This window comes from Chaetura pelagica, unplaced genomic scaffold (assembly GCF_000747805.2).
Source record: "Chaetura pelagica isolate M959 unplaced genomic scaffold, ChaPel_1.0 scaffold66, whole genome shotgun sequence".
Lineage (NCBI taxonomy): Eukaryota > Metazoa > Chordata > Aves > Apodiformes > Apodidae > Chaetura > Chaetura pelagica.
In genome coordinates, this window is record NW_009953811.1 from 4,278,734 (window position 1) to 4,295,984 (window position 17,251).

Consider the following 17,251-nt stretch of genomic DNA (forward strand, 5'->3'; position numbering starts at 1 on the left):
GTGTGCCTGGATTGACACACTGAAATTCTCTCTGTGAGCTGAAGTCTGGAAGTACTTCTGTAGGAGGGAGCTTTGTAGCACTGGACCTTGTTCTTTGTCCTTACAGAAGAAACTGTGCTGACAGAATTGTGCTTGTACTAGAAATGTTGCTACTTAAGCAATCTCTAATATTAAGCCATAACCCTTCGAAGTTACCTGCTCTGGCAGGGGTGCTGGACTAAGTGATCTTCAAATGTCCCTTCCAACCCTTAACATTCTGTGATTCTGTGGAGTTTTGTTTCCATAAGAATGTTGTTGAAATTCTTGTGTCAGAGTTAACACATTTTAAAATCCAGACACGAATCCTTCCTGGCATAAAAGACACCTTCAAAGATCTGATGTGTCCCAAACAGCAGGAGGTTTGCAAATATACTGCAAGGAGAGGTTCATTAATCTTCCAAAACTGGAGACATGAAACATGTGAGAAAGAAAAAAGGATCCTGTCCTTGAGGGGGACATTTCTTGTGAAATATTTCTTAGGTTACAAACAAAACTTTTATAAATGTTTTAAGGAAGTGATAGCTTTTTCAGTTGACATTCTTAAGTTCTGACTTTCATTGTAGGTTCCCTTTGAAATCCAGTTGTCTCTCTATGCCATCATTAAAGCAATGGTAAAAACAGAATTTCAGAAAGGTTCATTTTCTTTGTTAGAGTTCTGTGGCTTTTGCTTTATCAGACACATATCCAGAAGGATGAGAACTTTTTTTTTTCCTGTAGGTTTTTCGGAATTAGTAGTATTCAGTTGCTCTGAGGCTTTGCTTACCTTGAGTAAGATGGCTGCATAAACCATCAGATGAGTCCAGTTCTTCATGCTCTGAAATGCTGCAGCATGAAGAGACGCAAATCAGAAGAGAAGAAAGGAAGGCAGTTGTCAGTGCTCCTGATTTTTTTTCAAATATGACCACTAAGAACCAAACCACTGGATGAGAGTGCAAGAACAGTGGCATATCAGAGGCAAGATCAAGAGATGATGTAGCTACCCTAGTTACACACATGTGCTGAGTTACCCTCTTCTGACCCGTTTCTAATACAAGCTTTATGTGTCAGAACAGAATGTGTCAGGAATGGGGAATTTAGTTTTCTATTTCACGGCTAAGAATTGTACACAGTGTTAGTAAGTTGTTCTGTATTCTTAGAAGCTGTAGCTAGAATATCTTTTATATGTTGTTTTTGTGCAAATGTTTTAATATACATTTAGGAAACTTACTCTTAGTTTATAAATTTGATCTGAAAGCTTTAGAATGGTGATCTCATGTTTGTTTGGTATGCATCCATACATTTCAGCACACTGTTACAATTTTACAAGAATACAAAGATCAGTTATGCTTTTTTGGGGGGTGATCCTGCTGATTGCCTTGTGCCATTCCCTTTTATAGTTTGTAATTACAGTAGGCTATTTGTGGCTTGTCCTGAAATACTGTCTTGCTAAGAATCTGATTTTTGGGGGGTCTAAATTACCAAATTTGGAGTTATCTTGCCAATATTTGTAGTATAAGTGCTGCTCAGCAGGGGTGATACAATTTTTGTATGCTTTTCTACATGCTAAAGTCCTGGCTCATACATATCACCTGCATAAAGTGATATTTTGGCCTGTGTGTCTATTTTGTTTTCTGTGCTTCTGCTGATTCCATCAACAGATATCCCAGATGGTGTCACTGGACACTTTTCAGTCCCTCAAAAGACACTGGAACACTTTGTCACCAGCAGATTGTCCCTTTGGCAGGACAATTGATGTAAATGTCTTTTTCTTTTCAGAATGTTGTATGTCATTGTTCCTTTTGTTCAGAACATTGTAGCTTGTACTGCATTTATATTTTATTTTATTTTTACAGTTTCACAGGAGAATTTATAAAGGAATCCCACTGCAGTTCAGAGGGCAAGTCTGGTCTTTACTACTTGATGTCCCTAAAATGAAAGAAGAAATGAAAGACTTTTATAATGTGAGTTTTAAAAATTTCTGCTTAATATTTATTAAAACATTTCAGATACTAAGATTGCACACTTTATTAAGCTTCTGTTGTCATGCAGCATTTAAAGAAAAAAAAACAACACATGAGAAATTACATCAAACCTGTTTTAGCTAGGGGAAAAACTATGTTTTGGAAAGCACTTCTCTAGCTTATTTTTTGAGTCTGTAATTTATGTAATTATTTAGATCTTCTTTTAATTTCTTTTCACATCCTCAAATCCTTGCAAAAGCCTTTCTAAAAGCAAAGCAAAACAAAGTAAAACAACCCCTGTCCCAGTAAGAAGACAGAAAACTCTGAAACGACAGCTTTTTGAGAAATGTCTACTAGGAAGCTCCTTGTTAGCTCAGTATCAGTAAGAGGAGTTCTGGTATTCTGGAGAGGATGGAGGTTGGTGCCTTAATCTTTTAAAAGCCAGAACAAGCTAGCTGTCTTTCTGCTATCTCATCTCCAAGTAAATCTTAGCCCTTACAAAGCCCTGTCTGGTTACTTGATTGTATTCTCAGAGGTTCACCTGATGACAGGAACTTAACCCCATGAAATTCTGCAGGCATAGACCGACCACTTCAGCATATCTCTGACTTAAAATAGAAAGAAAATAGCTATGTCTTAATTCCCCACCCCAGTCTCTGTCTTCAGCCTCAGTAGCAGTTAAAGCAACCTCTGAATTATTGTGGTTACATTCCTCTAAATTTTTTCCCTCCTAACTCAGTTTTGTGTGGGTGTGAATGTAGCTGATGGCCATCAGAGCTGGACTTGAAACCAAGACTGAAGACTAAGGTTCATGTGCATGCCTGTTAAGTTAAGCAGAATGGAAATTAAATCCTTTAAACTTCTGTCTTTCCTTTTTTGTCTCTTTTTCTGCTAAATGATTATAAGAGAGTTTAGCTAATAGAACAGCAATTTAATATTGTAGAGTGTTTGAAATTTTCCCCACAGGAATTTCAGTGTTCACTGCCTTCTGAAGTAATCATGTTCAGAGTTTCAAGGAAATGAAGTGCTGTTTTGAGTTTGGCATTTTCTAATAGTGCTTTTTGGAGCTGAAGCTTTGGGTCTGAGTAGACAAGGAATCTTATATGGTCATGAAAGAAGATCAGTGGTGACATTGATGTTATCTACATTTTAGTCTCTGTGATCTATACCTTAAATTATGTATTGCTCTTTAGTCTGACATACTGCTCTTTCTCACTTTTTTATTTTGTTTAACTTTTCAAGACTAGTGGCAGTTCCAAAAAGGATAAAACAGCTCATACTGGATAATGTAGTTGTGGGAAAGAATACTGAGTAAAACAAGGATTTTAAAAATAGGTGAATTAATCTTCAGACATGATTAATGCCATCTAGTGCTCAGTGGAAAACAAAAGTGTGTTTATAGTTCAGAGACAGAAGTAGAAAGAACTTCTATCATTATCCTAGTTTGTTTATTTGCAATAAGCTCATTTTAGTGTTCTCCATTTTTCCCATTTCCTGTAGTAATATTAACACTTTTTATTACAAGTATCACAAATTGCACACCTTAAAATTAGAAGGAAAATACATACTTTTGCTGTAGGTCAGACAGCTTCTTTCAGCTCTCTGGGCAGGGCAATGACCAGTTCTTAAGCTTCTGTCCTTTCCCTTCAAACTCTAGATGCCATTTCTTTTCACTCACACTGGAGGCTCCCATGATGGCAAGGACTCAAGGTGCTGCTTTTCCCACTTTTCAACAAATCACAGGCTCAGGGTCCTCCTGCCACCTTAAAAATAAAATTTTCCCTTCTGTTCTTGCTGTCTAGGGGACATTGTTCTGAAATTCAGTAGTTCAAATTAAGTTGAAAGTTGCATGAAACTGATTGTGGTGAATGTTGCTGGTTAATGGTGGCTAATTCTTAGTTCAATGACTTAGAGGTAATTCCTGATATGTCTGAAGCTTCTGGTTGTGTTCAACAGACTGAATGGATGTTGTTCTTCACTGTTTCATCCCTTTGTTTGTCATATTTTTGTCTTTTAACCTTTTTGTTTCCTTGCAACGAGAATCTGTGGAGTTCTTTCTTTCAATATTCTTTAATAATGCCTACTCAGATGTAATATTTTGAAAATACCACATTGAATACAGTTAGAAATGTCTTGCAAACTCAACTTTTAGGAACAGAAGTGAGAATGAATGAAAGAATCTCAAGAGAAAATTCTTGTAAGAGTGAAAAATGAGGTGGCAATCTAACCTGTGCAGGCTTCCTAAGTATTCAATTGCAAAACTGAATTTAATTATAAAACATTAAAGCAAGTGTGGAAGCAGAGGTGTTCTACAACTAAATTGAAACAGAAAGATAGGAAATTTCTAGAGAAATGTCCATTATCTCTACTTGGATAATAACTGGCAACTATGTAGCTATTACATCCATCTGCTTGGAGGAAAAAAAAATCCAGAAAAGTACAAAACCCGCACTAAATAATTTGCTAGAAGTCTAGTATGTGGAGCACTTGTATCTTAGTTTCTTGTTCCTGAGAAGTAAAATTCACTTTGTCCTCCTCCAGTGATGTGCCTACCTGAGAAATAACAGTAAGAAATCTGAAATGCTGAAACATAGCCTCAAATATGGGTGGTGAAGGCTGTGTCATGAAAATGTGTATTATGGGATTGGTCTTTTTACATCTATGCTGTGTAAATGTATCTGCCTCTATAGAATTCATAAATGTACATGGAGATTTTGGAAGCTAAAATTGTCATCTTGTGAGTTGCTGTTCTATGTTAAAGTGTTTTAAATTGTAAAACGGCAAATTCTTCAGGATAATTGTAAAGGCTGGCAGGTTTTGGCTATTTTAAAGTTCACAATTTTAAACTTAATTTCTGATTTTTTACTTTTTTTCCTAGAAATTGAAGTGTCAAGCACGAGGGTCTTCACCAGATATTAGGCAAATTGATCTTGATGTAAATCGAACATATAGAGATCATATCATGTTTCGTGACAGATACGGTGTTAAGTAAGTAAATTTAAAGGTTTTGTTTGGTTTGTCTTAAAACTGGCTTCCCACCTGCCTCAAGCCTTTTAGACTTGCACAATAATATTGAACGTAATCTCCAAACTTTCCAAGCAGGATTGTCTGTGTGCAGTGATGTAATTGCTGTTACTATTGCAAAACCAGACAGTCACTTCCAACCAATTAGTTTTCCCTTAGTATGAGGTGGTCAGTAGCATTCCAAAGAAAAACACTTCTACACTGTTCTCATCTTGTTTCATATTTAATAAAAACAGAGATTGTAAACACAAAAGCATAGAAATTTCAAGCTGGTAAGTTAATTAAGATGGATTACCAATCTTTTTATTTAACTGTCTGTTTTCAGAAACAAAATAACTTTTTGCATTTCTACTACCCTTTATCTTCCCAGGGAGTCTAGCCTTCCTTTGGATTTTATATTCCTCTTCTCCCAGTATCTAATTCTGAACCAAATAAAGTACATATATATTATACTTTTCTATATATCTTACATAGTCTATTCTATAGATTTACTATATTTTTATTATAGATTATAAATATTTATTATATATGTGAGCATTGATTTATTATGTATGTAGGCCATAATGCTTTTGGATTTCTTCTAAATGTGGAGGTTTCTTTAATTGTCATTACATGAGGAATATTGGGCAACTGTCATCTTTAAAAATAATTGTGAAAAAAGTGGCGACACAAACATCAGCGTTTTTGGTAGTTTACAGCTTGAGCACCCTGCTGAGAAAAAGAGGGTATTTTCCCATCTGTGACTGTATTAGTTCAGTTTTTAATCTCCTTTTCTTTCTAAGGCAAATTCTGCAGTAGTCTGCTATTTTCAAAAAGCAATACTTAGAGCTGTGGGCTTTCATGTGGTAATAAACCAAACATCATCTTATTTTAGGTATTTTGCGGACAACTTTTAAATACGGGGAAGTTCTCTGGGGGCTGCAACACAGAGTGGAATACAATGCAGAAATTCCCAAGCTGAGAGCTATTCTGTGCAGTTTAGCTCTGTTTGTGCAGTGCTATCTATACTTGAGCCTACGTGCCTTGCCTCTCAGGAGTGCTGACAGAGCCGTGCAGAAATGTCTGTGTTGCCTCTGGGCCTCAGCAAGTTTTTATGCACACATTTTAGGTGTTAGCAGAAGCTCGCTACCCCCTCAGTCTGGGGTTAACACCAGCACAGCCAGCTCCAGTCCCTGTAACTTATGTTGTAAGCATGCCCTCAGAGTCCACAGGAAAGCCTTTGGCTGCATAAAGCAATTTCACACTTGGAATAGATCTTGGAATTACTGCACATATATTATGCATTTCCAGTGACGCCTCAATAAAAAGATCAGAAATCATTTCACATAGCGATGAAATAAAGTCCCCCCAGGTAAACCAGTAGCTTGTTTGACTTTTAAGTAGACTGTATGTCTTTGAAGGTTCATTCTTTTACAGGTCTTTATTGGGATAATCAAGTGCAAATAGTACTAAAATTAACGTTATTTTATGTATTTTACTGTGAATGAGATTGAGCTCTTATGTTCAGTGTCATATGGTCGGCTGAAGATACAGATTGTTCCTGTGTACATTTGGGACCTTTTAGTTTGTGCTTGTAAAATAAGGCTCCAGCTTGAGGTCTAGTACTTAAGGTTATGCTTGACTTTGGTTACTGAAGAATGGCTAAGCTTCAATTCTGCAAAAGGACAAACAAAAATGCCGTAATCTAGATGTTTTGACAAAATTCTCCCGCTGTGCATTCTCTTCCCAATAGAGTAGCTTTTTGCTTCTACCTTCTTTTCTTGACCTGCTGGTATCTATTTCTAGACATTTGGTTAGTGACAGTCAGAGGGAATTTCACAGGACAGAAAAAGGAGAGCATGCAAAACTCAGCAGTTAAATTTTAGCAGTTTCAGTTGCAGATGAAACTAGGCATTTAGATTTCCAAACTCTCTCCTCAACAAATCACAACAAGTAGGTGTCACTCTAAAAAATAATTATGAGAGCTCTCCACCATGATTTTGATATCCCAATTGGAAAGGAGCAGAGTTTTGGTTTGGGTTTTGTGGTTTTTCTGTTGTTTATGGGTGGTTTGGTTTTTTTTGGCTCATTACCTTCACAGGGTAGACTATTTTTACAGAAAACAAAGTATCTATGCAAACCTTTTTGTAATTCTAACTCTGACGTACATGTTGATCAATACACTCTGGAGAACCGAGCATAGGATGGCGAGTCAGAGTTGATGTTTTTCTTCAGTTTGACAGTAGCAGTCACTAAAGAAGCCTTTAGTTTGGGTGTCAAGATTAAGTCATCTTTGTGGCTATTTTGTCTATTTGAACTCCTCTGCATCTCTGTTAAAAATCAGTAAAACTGTTAGCATTCTGCAAGCACAGAAGTCAGATCTGGGGTGCTTAAAGTTTGGAATAAATCAGGGTTTGAAATGTAGCCTCTCCTATGTTTAGCTTTACCTGATGATCTGACACCATTGCCTTCTCAAAGTGTTACAGGTATTTTTTGAAACCTTTCCACATGTAAAACATCTGAAAAGTGATAAATGTAACATTGGTTTGAAATCAGAAGCACATCATCATGAAATGTGGTTTGTCCTGTTCTTTAGTGCTAGGCAAGTTAAATTGGGAAAACAGGTTTCTGAAACGTAGCTCACTACTTTTATGTTTTTACAGAACAGTATTACAGTGTTTTCATTTTCTACTCTTGTTTCTCCAGGCAACAGTCTTTATTCCATGTTTTAGCTGCATATTCCATATATAACACGGTAAGTTGTGTACCTTCACATTTGATATGCTTTCTCTGAATGTGCCATAAGATAATAACTTGCAATTCTGTGTCATCTTTCTCACTAAAATAAAATCCAAACCAAAAACAAACAGCAAACATTTTGGAGACCTTTGGCAGGACATAAAAATAATTTGTTTGCTGACATGTTTTGAGCTGAAGCTAAAATATAACAAAGCATCTCGATTATGAGCATCTTATTGCACAGACTGAACTGTGCATACTGTTTGACCAAAACTAATATTGTGTGTAATAAGAAGGATGAATTTGTGCTGTTCTGGGGTTTTATACTACTGGTATTTTCCCCACATTGTATTATTCGCCTCCCATTCCTTTGAATGATGGGAAGGAAAAGGCAGTGCAGAAAGATGCATGTTGGAGAAAACAGGCATATTTCATAACCTGGAGGCCGTAACAAATGAAAAATGGTTTTAAAGGTTCCATCTTTTTTACTTAATCCCTCAGTCTTGGCTGCAGTCCTGTATGAGGATTTGCTAGAGTAGAGTTTTCAGACTATGTCACAAGGGCTAGAAACTTAGGTATTTTGTAATGTCTTTTGGCTGCATACATAAAAATAGAAGAAACATAAATGCTGTTATGTCCACATTTAACTGTGTTTTATTCACTATCCCCTCATTCATTGTGCCCATTTTGATAACTTTTGTACACTTTTTGTTTTATGTCCATCAGCAGCTTCCTAGAATTCAATGTAAAAACACAAAGTTAAGAAGAAAGTGTAGTTCAGCTACTGCTTGGATTAAATATCACTTTGCTTCTAGAAAACATAACCACTCTATGCTGTTTCAGTTTCTGTATCCTCATAATTGTTGGCCTATAAAGAAATTACCTTGCTGGAGTTTGTTGTCTTTCACTTGTTATGTTGTCTTAAGGTTTTCATTGTAAGCAGCCTTAAAACACTGAGATATAAAATTCTGGAAGGACTTTTATATATATTGTGTAGAAGATTGAACTAATATCTTCAAATTGCATGAAAATCAGTGTTTACATTCAACTGTTAAGTGTAATGATGAGAATACTGCAGTGAGGTTTTTATTTTGCACTTAATTTGTTGCATTCTTCTTCTCAGTGGGTAGCAGTTCCTATGCTTTGATTTTATCTTTACAGCAAAGTTCTGTTAAGAACTTGTAAATCTGAAAAAACTTATTAAACAATTAAGTCATTGTCCTTGCAAATACTTTATCAGTGGGCTTATCTGAGCTGTTAAATGATAGTGACAGTTGGTTCCTGCCATAAAGTCAAAATGAATAGCAGAGGATACACTCAAAATCAGCTTCGGAACAATAAAGTGTTTTTCTTTGGGTTTATTACATCTGCTTCCTATGGGCGCTAAACTGAAGCATGTTTATAGTTATAGGTCTCTCTTGGAAAGTTCTGTGTTTATCAGAATGGTGGCCTGGCTGTAAAGCAAAAAAAAGCAAGACTCCCTACTTAAAAAATTCTCCCTAATTACAACTACTTAGATCTGTAGAATAAGATGATACAGTTATTTGAAAATAATAATCCTGACAAGGATTTTGTATATTAGTACAGGATTCTAATGAACAATCAGGACTTCCACTTTTCAGTGGAAAAATTGTGCATCATCCCTTCTCTCTATTTGGTTGTGCTGTAATTAGGGAACTTATGCCATCAGGACAGGCATCCTCTTTCCTCCCCCAGCTCAAGTAAAAACTAACAGCTAATGGTTATAAGGCTTTTGTTTCAGCATTTTAGTATTTTTGCTGTCTGATTTTCAGGAAGTTGGATACTGTCAGGGAATGAGCCAGATCACAGCTTTACTCCTTATGTACATGAATGAAGAAGATGCCTTCTGGGCCTTGGTGAAGCTTCTCTCTGGTCCCAAGCACGCGATGCATGGTATGGAGTTTTGTGTCACTTACTATGAATGTGTAAAGGCCAAGTGTCAAGAGGATCATAGAATCATAGAATATTTTATAATTTATTTTTGGTTTGGCTCTTCCACGTGATGGTTTCTTGATGATACTCCCTAGGTTTTGCTGTACAGAAGACAGTGAACGTTCCCCCTCTGCTGTTTATTTACAGAATCACAGACAGAATCACAGAATCGCCAAGGCTGGAAAAAGATCTTTGAGATCATCAAGTCCAGCCTATGACCTAACACCACCACATCAGCTAGATCATATAACCTAGGCCCTTAACCCAGACCATTTAATCTAGACCATTTAATCTAGAACCTGGACCCTTAACACTAGAGTCCTAACCCTGGACAGAATCATCCTAGAAGATCATCTAGTCCAACCATAAGCTAAATCCCCCCACCATAACCTAATCTACCCTATCAGTGCTTAAATCAGACTGCTAAGCACTATATCTATATTTCTCTTAAATACTTCTGTGGATGGTGACTCCACCACCTCCCTGGACAGCCTGTTCCGCTGTCCAACCACTCTTTCAGTAAATAAATTCTTTCTAATATCCAATATAAACCTCCCCTAGTGCAGCTTCAGGCCATTTCCTCTGGTACTGTCATTATTCATCTGATGGAAGAGGCCAACTCCTGCCTCCCTACAACCTCCTTTCACGTAGTTGGAGAGAGCAATAAGGTCTCCCCTCAGCTTCCTCTTCTCTAAACTAAACAATCCCAGTTCCCTCAGCCTCTCCTCATAGTGCTTATTCTCCAGACCTTTCATCAGCTTGGTAGCTCTTCTCTGGACCTACTCCAGCAGCTTTACATCCTTCCTGAAGTGAGGGGCCCAGAGCTGGACACAGTACTCGAGATGTGGCCTCACCAGTGCCACTTCAGGCTGATCAGATGTATCATTTTAGTCAGTTCTTGACACAGAAGTGGTTGTACACTTTGATAATTTCTGTGATTTCTTGCCTTTTCTGGATTTTCCAGTCCTCTTTCAGGATGGCTAGGTCTTGGTTGATCAATCACAGTGTGAACATGTCACGTGTCAGCTTACGTCCCAGTACAAACTTCTGTGCAACTTCATGGAGGAAGCCTTTGGTCTTTTTTATTTTACTATCTTTTAACTCATTGGATTAATTGCTGTAGGAGATGGACTGAAGAGGTGAAGCTACTTCATTAATAGAACCTATTAGGTACCTTTGGAAAGTCAAATAGCCAATATCCACTGCTCTCAGCGCCTACATGCTCACTGATTTCTTCAAGGAAGCCCAGTAGATTTAAAAGACGTGACCTCTTCTTCGTAAAAAGTGTTGATTCTTCCCTGCTGCATTGCATCTATCCGGATCTCCACTCACTCTTAACTTTCTGTATTATGGTTTCTGCCAGTTTCCTCTTGGAGCATTGACCTGAATATTGGACTAATGTTAAACTGAAAACCAGTTTCAGAAAAGCTGATGTGTCTGCCACTTTCCAGGCTCCTTGTATTTTACGCAGGAGGTTTCATAGAATAGATATTCCAGCTGGTTGATTTTTTGAGTTCTTCTAGAGCTGCTTAGGATTCTGACTTGGGAACATCCTTAGTATCCTTAATGGAAAAATTTAACTCTGTTTTAGTCTTGACATTACTTCTCTGAGCACTTCTAAAAATCTTCACAGACTGGTACCTACAAATTCCTTCTCAGGATTTCTGCTTCCAAGGTGCTTGAAAATAGGTCTATTAGTGTTTTTTAATGCCTTTGTAAGTTGTTTTTTGGGGAAGGCTTGTTTTTCACATTTTTGTTCTGCCAATGTTTGATCATCTCTGTTTAGTTTGGGGTTTTTTTTCAATGTGAACACAGCTTCAGCTTTTTGAGGGATCTTCTTTGAATGTTTTTTTTCCTGCTGTGTAGTTGTACTAGTTTTCCTTTACGTTTCAAGTTTTTTAGCTAGTGTTTCATGTTTGCTCTGAGCCTTTTTTTAACTCTACTGATAACTCAACTGGTAGGGGGTCCTAGTCCTTTCCTTTTCCAGTGTATGATCACTAAAACTATTCAAGATTTTTAATATGTCTTTAGTTGCACTTGTGTGAGCATTTTACACTATATATTCCTATTTGTCTTGGTAGAATATCCCTCTTGTCCCTCTTGTCTTTTTTCTTTTTTTTTATAGTTGTTTCTTTAGCACAGACAGTTCTAGTAGCTGCTTGTGCTGTTTGTCCTTGGGCATAATCCTGATTTATGTCTTTTAAAAGTTTTAGTTGGTGCAAGTTGTGGTTTTCTGTTTTGTTTTTTAAAGAATAATTATAAATTTGGTTTTTAGTCTACCCACAGTGAGGAGACTAAAGTAGGAATGATGAATCTGCTGCCATCTACCATTACTAATTTAATAATAGTCACTAAGGGAACGTATTGATGTTTTGCTGTAGTCATTTAGGCAGAAATATGTGCATATCCATATGTGGGCATCATAATGTTGCTATGAATATCTGTTCAGATCCAGTGGTCTTAGAGAGGGATAATGTACTCAAAGCTCGGAATGCCTTTTTTAATGTCATTTTACAGTACATACATATTTTACATGGTCAGCTTCTTTTCTTAGGTTTTTTTATTCCTGGTTTTCCAAAACTGTTGAGGTTTCAAGAACATCATGACAAAATACTGAAAAAATTTTTGTCCAAGCTTAAGCAGCACTTGGTAAGTATTTATATCACAATAAAAGCAATACTAATTTACAGCTTGCTACCTTGTTTCAGTTCAGGTTAACCAAGTCAAGAATACCTCAAACCTCAGAAAAAATGCAGAGCTCTCACAAAGCAGAAGTGCTGTTGTTTTCATTGTAGACAAAGTTAAGTTGCATCTTGTAAAGTTTCAATAAAATTGGATCTGAAGAGTAATTAAATTGGGTGTCTGTCTCACTTTTGACCTCTTAGTGAGGGAAAGTATGTGCTCCTTTTACCTGGCCTTGTGCACACTGCTGTATTGCAAGCTAATGTTAAGACCTGCTCTCAAGATTTTATTGTATGTAGAGCTTTGTGGCTGATCTCTGGGCAAAGGTGACTTCACAACCAACCAGTTTTAATGTCTGTTTAAAAAATAACCTTTAGAAGAGGAGTTAATGGCCCTTAAAAAATTCACAATATTCAATAGTATTTTCACAAAGCTTAATGTTTAGTGTTAGGTCTTCTAATGCTCTTAAATAGGAAATAGTATGTTTTTTATTTTTTTTCCTAATACTGACTGTATTTATTCTAAGAAACAAATGTTTCTAATGAGAGAAAAATTCCCTTCCAACGGTCTTAAATAATTTTATTTTACAAACACATTCGTTCTGCCAGAATCTATCTCCAAAGGTAGTGTTAGAAATACTTTGTTGCAGTAACATCCTCAGAGAGTGGTGGCTGCTGTACAAATATAAATTCCTAGGACTATATTATTTTCTGTTTAATGTGTTTATCTCCTTAGAAAAAGAAAAGACGACAGTTTGGGAGCAGACTGGCACCTTGGCAATGATGAATTGTATCTAATGGGTGCCTGTTGTATTGTAAAATAGAATTTAATGTATTTTAACAACATGCTGTAAGACCTGCTCATAACATGGAATGAGGCAGATCTGGTTAGGGAAAAAAGCCATTCTTCTGTTAAAAAGTCAAGTCAAAATTAGTCATGCAAGATGATCTTGTCATATTAAATTTAAAAAAATTAAAATAATCAAGACCAGTTCTGTAACTAACAGGAGTCTGAAATGAAAGTTGTGGATTCCATGAGAGATGATGATTTTTATTTAGAAAGTCTTACTCTCACTGTTGACATTGTCACATTTCAGGAGCAAAATATAGACTAATCCCAAGAAGACTGGGTGGTTTTAACAGTAAATGGTAAAAGGCTCTTATACTTTATAAAAATCAAAAAATAATTATACGTGATTGAGGTGATACAACCTGAGGCTGGCATGTTACTAAATTTTGTATATTGCTGATAAACATCTTATTACTGCATTTAATAATCAAGAACTTTATTTATTGTCATCTGTCCTCCATCTCCCCTCCTGTCTTGGGTCACTTGAAAAGAAAGTTTTAGAAAAGTGAAGAAAGTTACTTTGGTAACTGAAAAAGCTAATTTCAATAAAATGCTTTAATAACTCCTTCTGAGGGGACTTCCTGGCTGCTTGTTTAGAAGGAATCCAGAAAACACTCTGTATATTTATTATGTATTTTTCTTTTCAGTTTTAAATTGGAACTTTGTTCTAATTTCGTGTGAGTTGTTTGAGTGGCATCAAATTTAATAGCAACCAGGTTTTTTAATTAGGGAAACACATGGTACATGATATCTGTCTTTCAGTAGGGTGATGGCCATTCTTACAGGCTAGAAATATCTCAAAATGGAACAGTTTTTGTTCTGTCTGCTTTTTTTTAAAGAATCTGAAAATGAACATCTCAAAAATATTGTATCAATTGTACTAAGAATTATTTTTCCTCATTTCCTACTGAAAATGTATTGCTAAGATGAGTCCATTTTAACTTGCTGAAAGATGAAGGTAAAGCCTTCAGATAAAAGAGAGGGATTTGATCCATGGCTTATTCAGTGTTTGTATACTGGAAATTTGTGGGAAAGATGAATGTGGCAAGAATAAAATACAATGTTTTACCAAAGTTAAAATTCAGCGTTTCTTAACTTTTCACTTTTACTTTGTCTTTTCTCTAACTGTGCAAAGAACTTTGAAGAGCTCCATGAAGCTGCAAAGCAGCTTTAGCCATCTCTGATTAGGATGGCATACCAGATGGACCATCTATGCTCTAGGGAAAATTAGGCCCCTTAATTAAGGAATTAAATACCTCATCAGCATAGGTGCTGGTTGAGGTGCTGTGTGTGTAGAATTTGATTGGTTTAGGTTGGTTTCTGGTAGATAGGTGTTCTTTTCACAGAATCTTTTCAACCTTTGGCATGAATTGGCCGCCTTGCTATAGAGAAGTGAATGACTAAATGGACCCAGTGCCTGAAACTTGGCTGGTCCAGAATATTGATTTATTATCTTGAGAGAGCATTTCATCCTTTGCTACCCCTGTCCCAAGAATAAGATGGAGGTCTAAGATCTGTTAGTACCTGTGCATCTCCAAAAGCGTGTTTCTTCAGGTGGTGAAGTTAATAAAGAAAACCTGTAAAAGACAGATACTGTATTTTTTGGATTGAAGTAACAGTTTCATGTAGCTAAATTAATTATTTATGGTGAATATTTGGTTCATTGGCCTCAAGGTGAATGTGTTTTTTCATGGACAGTGCAAGGTATTACTTGTTTTTTCTGACTATTTTTAAACTTCTGCATTTTTTACAGGACTCCCAGGATATGTCCACTAGCTTCTACACAACAAAGTGGTTTTTCCAGTGTTTCCTTGATCGTGTGAGTATGTTTTTCATTTTCTGTTCCTGTTTTTAATTATGCCTTGGAACAAACCATTTTCACAGTGTTGCCTGACTCTGTCATTGCAGACTCCCTTTACATTAAGCCTCAGGATATGGGATATCTACATACTTGAAGGAGAGAGGATTCTCACTGCGATGTCTTACACGATTCTGAAACTGCACAGAAGTAAGAAATGTCTCAAACTTTTTGAATGCTAAACAGAAAATCATCTGGATTCTTACTTTGTGTAGCTTGACCTTGTGTGAAAGCTTAGGTTTCCCGTTTGTCTTATGCTATTACTGACAAATATTTTTCTTTCCTTATGCACTAAAAGATAAAAATCTTTGCCTTATTCACATCTGTTTGGCAAATAAATCTTGTCCGGATGTCAGGTGCCCACCAAGCTGCTCTGTCTCTCCCTTCCTCAGCAGGATGAGGCAGAGAGAAAATAAGATGAAAAAATGTCAATAAGATGGTCAAGATAAAGGCATTTCAATAAAGCATAATCTTTGTGCAGAAGCAAAGGAAAACAAAAGTTTATTCTCTATTTCCCATCAGCAGGTGAAGTCCAGCACTTCCAGGGAAGCAGGGGTTCAATCAGGGTAGTGGTTGCTCTGGAAGGCAAATGTTGTAGTAACAAATGCCCCTGCTCCTCCTTTCTTTTAGGACTTAGGCTCAGCAATAAAAACTATGGTATGGAATATCCCTTGGGTCAGCTGTCCTGGATATCTTTCCTCCTAGCCTCTTGCCTACCCCCAGCGTAAGGGTGGGTGGAAGGAGGACAACACAGGACACACACTGGAGAGACAGCCTTGATGCTGTGGAGCACTACTCAGTTGCAACCAAAACACTGCGGTGCTATCAACACCTTTTTTAGCTACCAAAAAAAAGCATTGTACTATAAAGGCTACTGTGAGGAAAATTAACTCCATCTCAGCCAGGCCCAGTAGAGTGGGCCTTGCCAAAGGAAAGTATTTATTACAGTAAGAAAGTTTATTTAAATTTGACATGACGTGAGCTGTATTGCTGCTTCAAAATGGGGAAAAAATGCTGTAGTTCGTGGTTTGGAAATGGCCTGTTAGCCCCTACAGAATTTGAATTAATAAAAAAAGTGCACAAATAATCTAGAACATGCCACCAAATATCTGAAACTCCATCAGCAAAGGATTCAGCAACGAGGAATCACCAGCTCATGTCTCTTTATACCATTGTTAGTGCAAGAATGTAATTAAAATTCAGAATTTGTGTAGTCTGCCTGGATGGCCTTCTCTTTCATCTCTTGCCTTTGAGATTTTGAATTGAGGAATTGTCTTAAGTATTTATGCCTGGTTCCTCAAAGTGATTTAGAATCAAACTGTGACAGATACCATCCAGCTTGAGTTTGATACAGTCTTACTCTGGGTCTTTGGCTTTCTTAGTGAAGTCATTTTACTCTGTAAATTCAGAGGTCTGTGTGGAGCTTGCAGAATTGATGTCTTAATTTGCATGCTAGTTTACCCTCCTTGAACTGTGGTGATGCTACCTCACTATCTCACTGGGGTGTATTCATTAGTTTGTTCATAAACTGGTTTGAAAAATGGAAAACTGTTACTTTTTTAATTATAGTACTTCAGATAGCTAAACAGTTAGAGGAAAATCGTTAGCCTTAGCATTTTGGTTTCTCTTCTTTATTTGCAAATAGACATCTATTTGAATTTTTTTTTAATTCACTAGTCTTTTTATGGGAAGTAAAAAGAGGAAAAAGTGTAGATTTGTTTGCTTAGCAAGTCCTTCATGATCAAAACACCAAGAGTACCTTGTAGCAATAGAGATTAGAGGGATTGCTGGGAAGGTGGCAGAAGATGGAGTCTGATTTGTTTTCCAGTCTCTTGTCTACCCTTAAAAATGTTGATGGTGTAACTATCCAGTCCAAGTGTCATTGTGGAATACATGCCAAGAGCATTTTTATCACAGTGGTTTCTTTATAAAAGTTGTACATTCTGGAGCTTTTGATGGCTACCTAGGTGTGTAGTTGCAGCCTTGCAAGCCACATAGGTTTGTGTATGAAACACAGCTTTACTAGTGTGCTAAAAGGGAAAGAAAAATAATCTGATAACCATAAAATATGACTTTCCAAATATGATCTGAATTTGACTGAAGTAGCAAAAAGTACCTGAGTTTTCAGAGACCCTGAAGCAATGTTTCTGAAGTGTGAACTGCCATCACATTTCATTGGAAGTTAATT

General features: G+C 36.7%; 1 protein-coding gene across 1 annotated transcript in view; it reads left to right on the forward strand.

Annotated features, from left to right (window-relative positions):
- The window catches only part of USP6NL (USP6 N-terminal like), a 122,438-nt gene that overhangs the window by 89,452 nt on the left and 15,735 nt on the right, over nucleotides 1-17,251 (forward strand). The window contains exons 6-12 of the mRNA XM_010001270.1: nucleotides 1,872-1,979; nucleotides 4,858-4,967; nucleotides 7,689-7,737; nucleotides 9,515-9,635; nucleotides 12,229-12,323; nucleotides 14,959-15,024; nucleotides 15,114-15,213. Coding sequence (XP_009999572.1) covers nucleotides 1,872-1,979; nucleotides 4,858-4,967; nucleotides 7,689-7,737; nucleotides 9,515-9,635; nucleotides 12,229-12,323; nucleotides 14,959-15,024; nucleotides 15,114-15,213 — 649 coding nt within the window. The remainder of the gene's footprint in view (nucleotides 1-1,871; nucleotides 1,980-4,857; nucleotides 4,968-7,688; nucleotides 7,738-9,514; nucleotides 9,636-12,228; nucleotides 12,324-14,958; nucleotides 15,025-15,113; nucleotides 15,214-17,251) is intronic.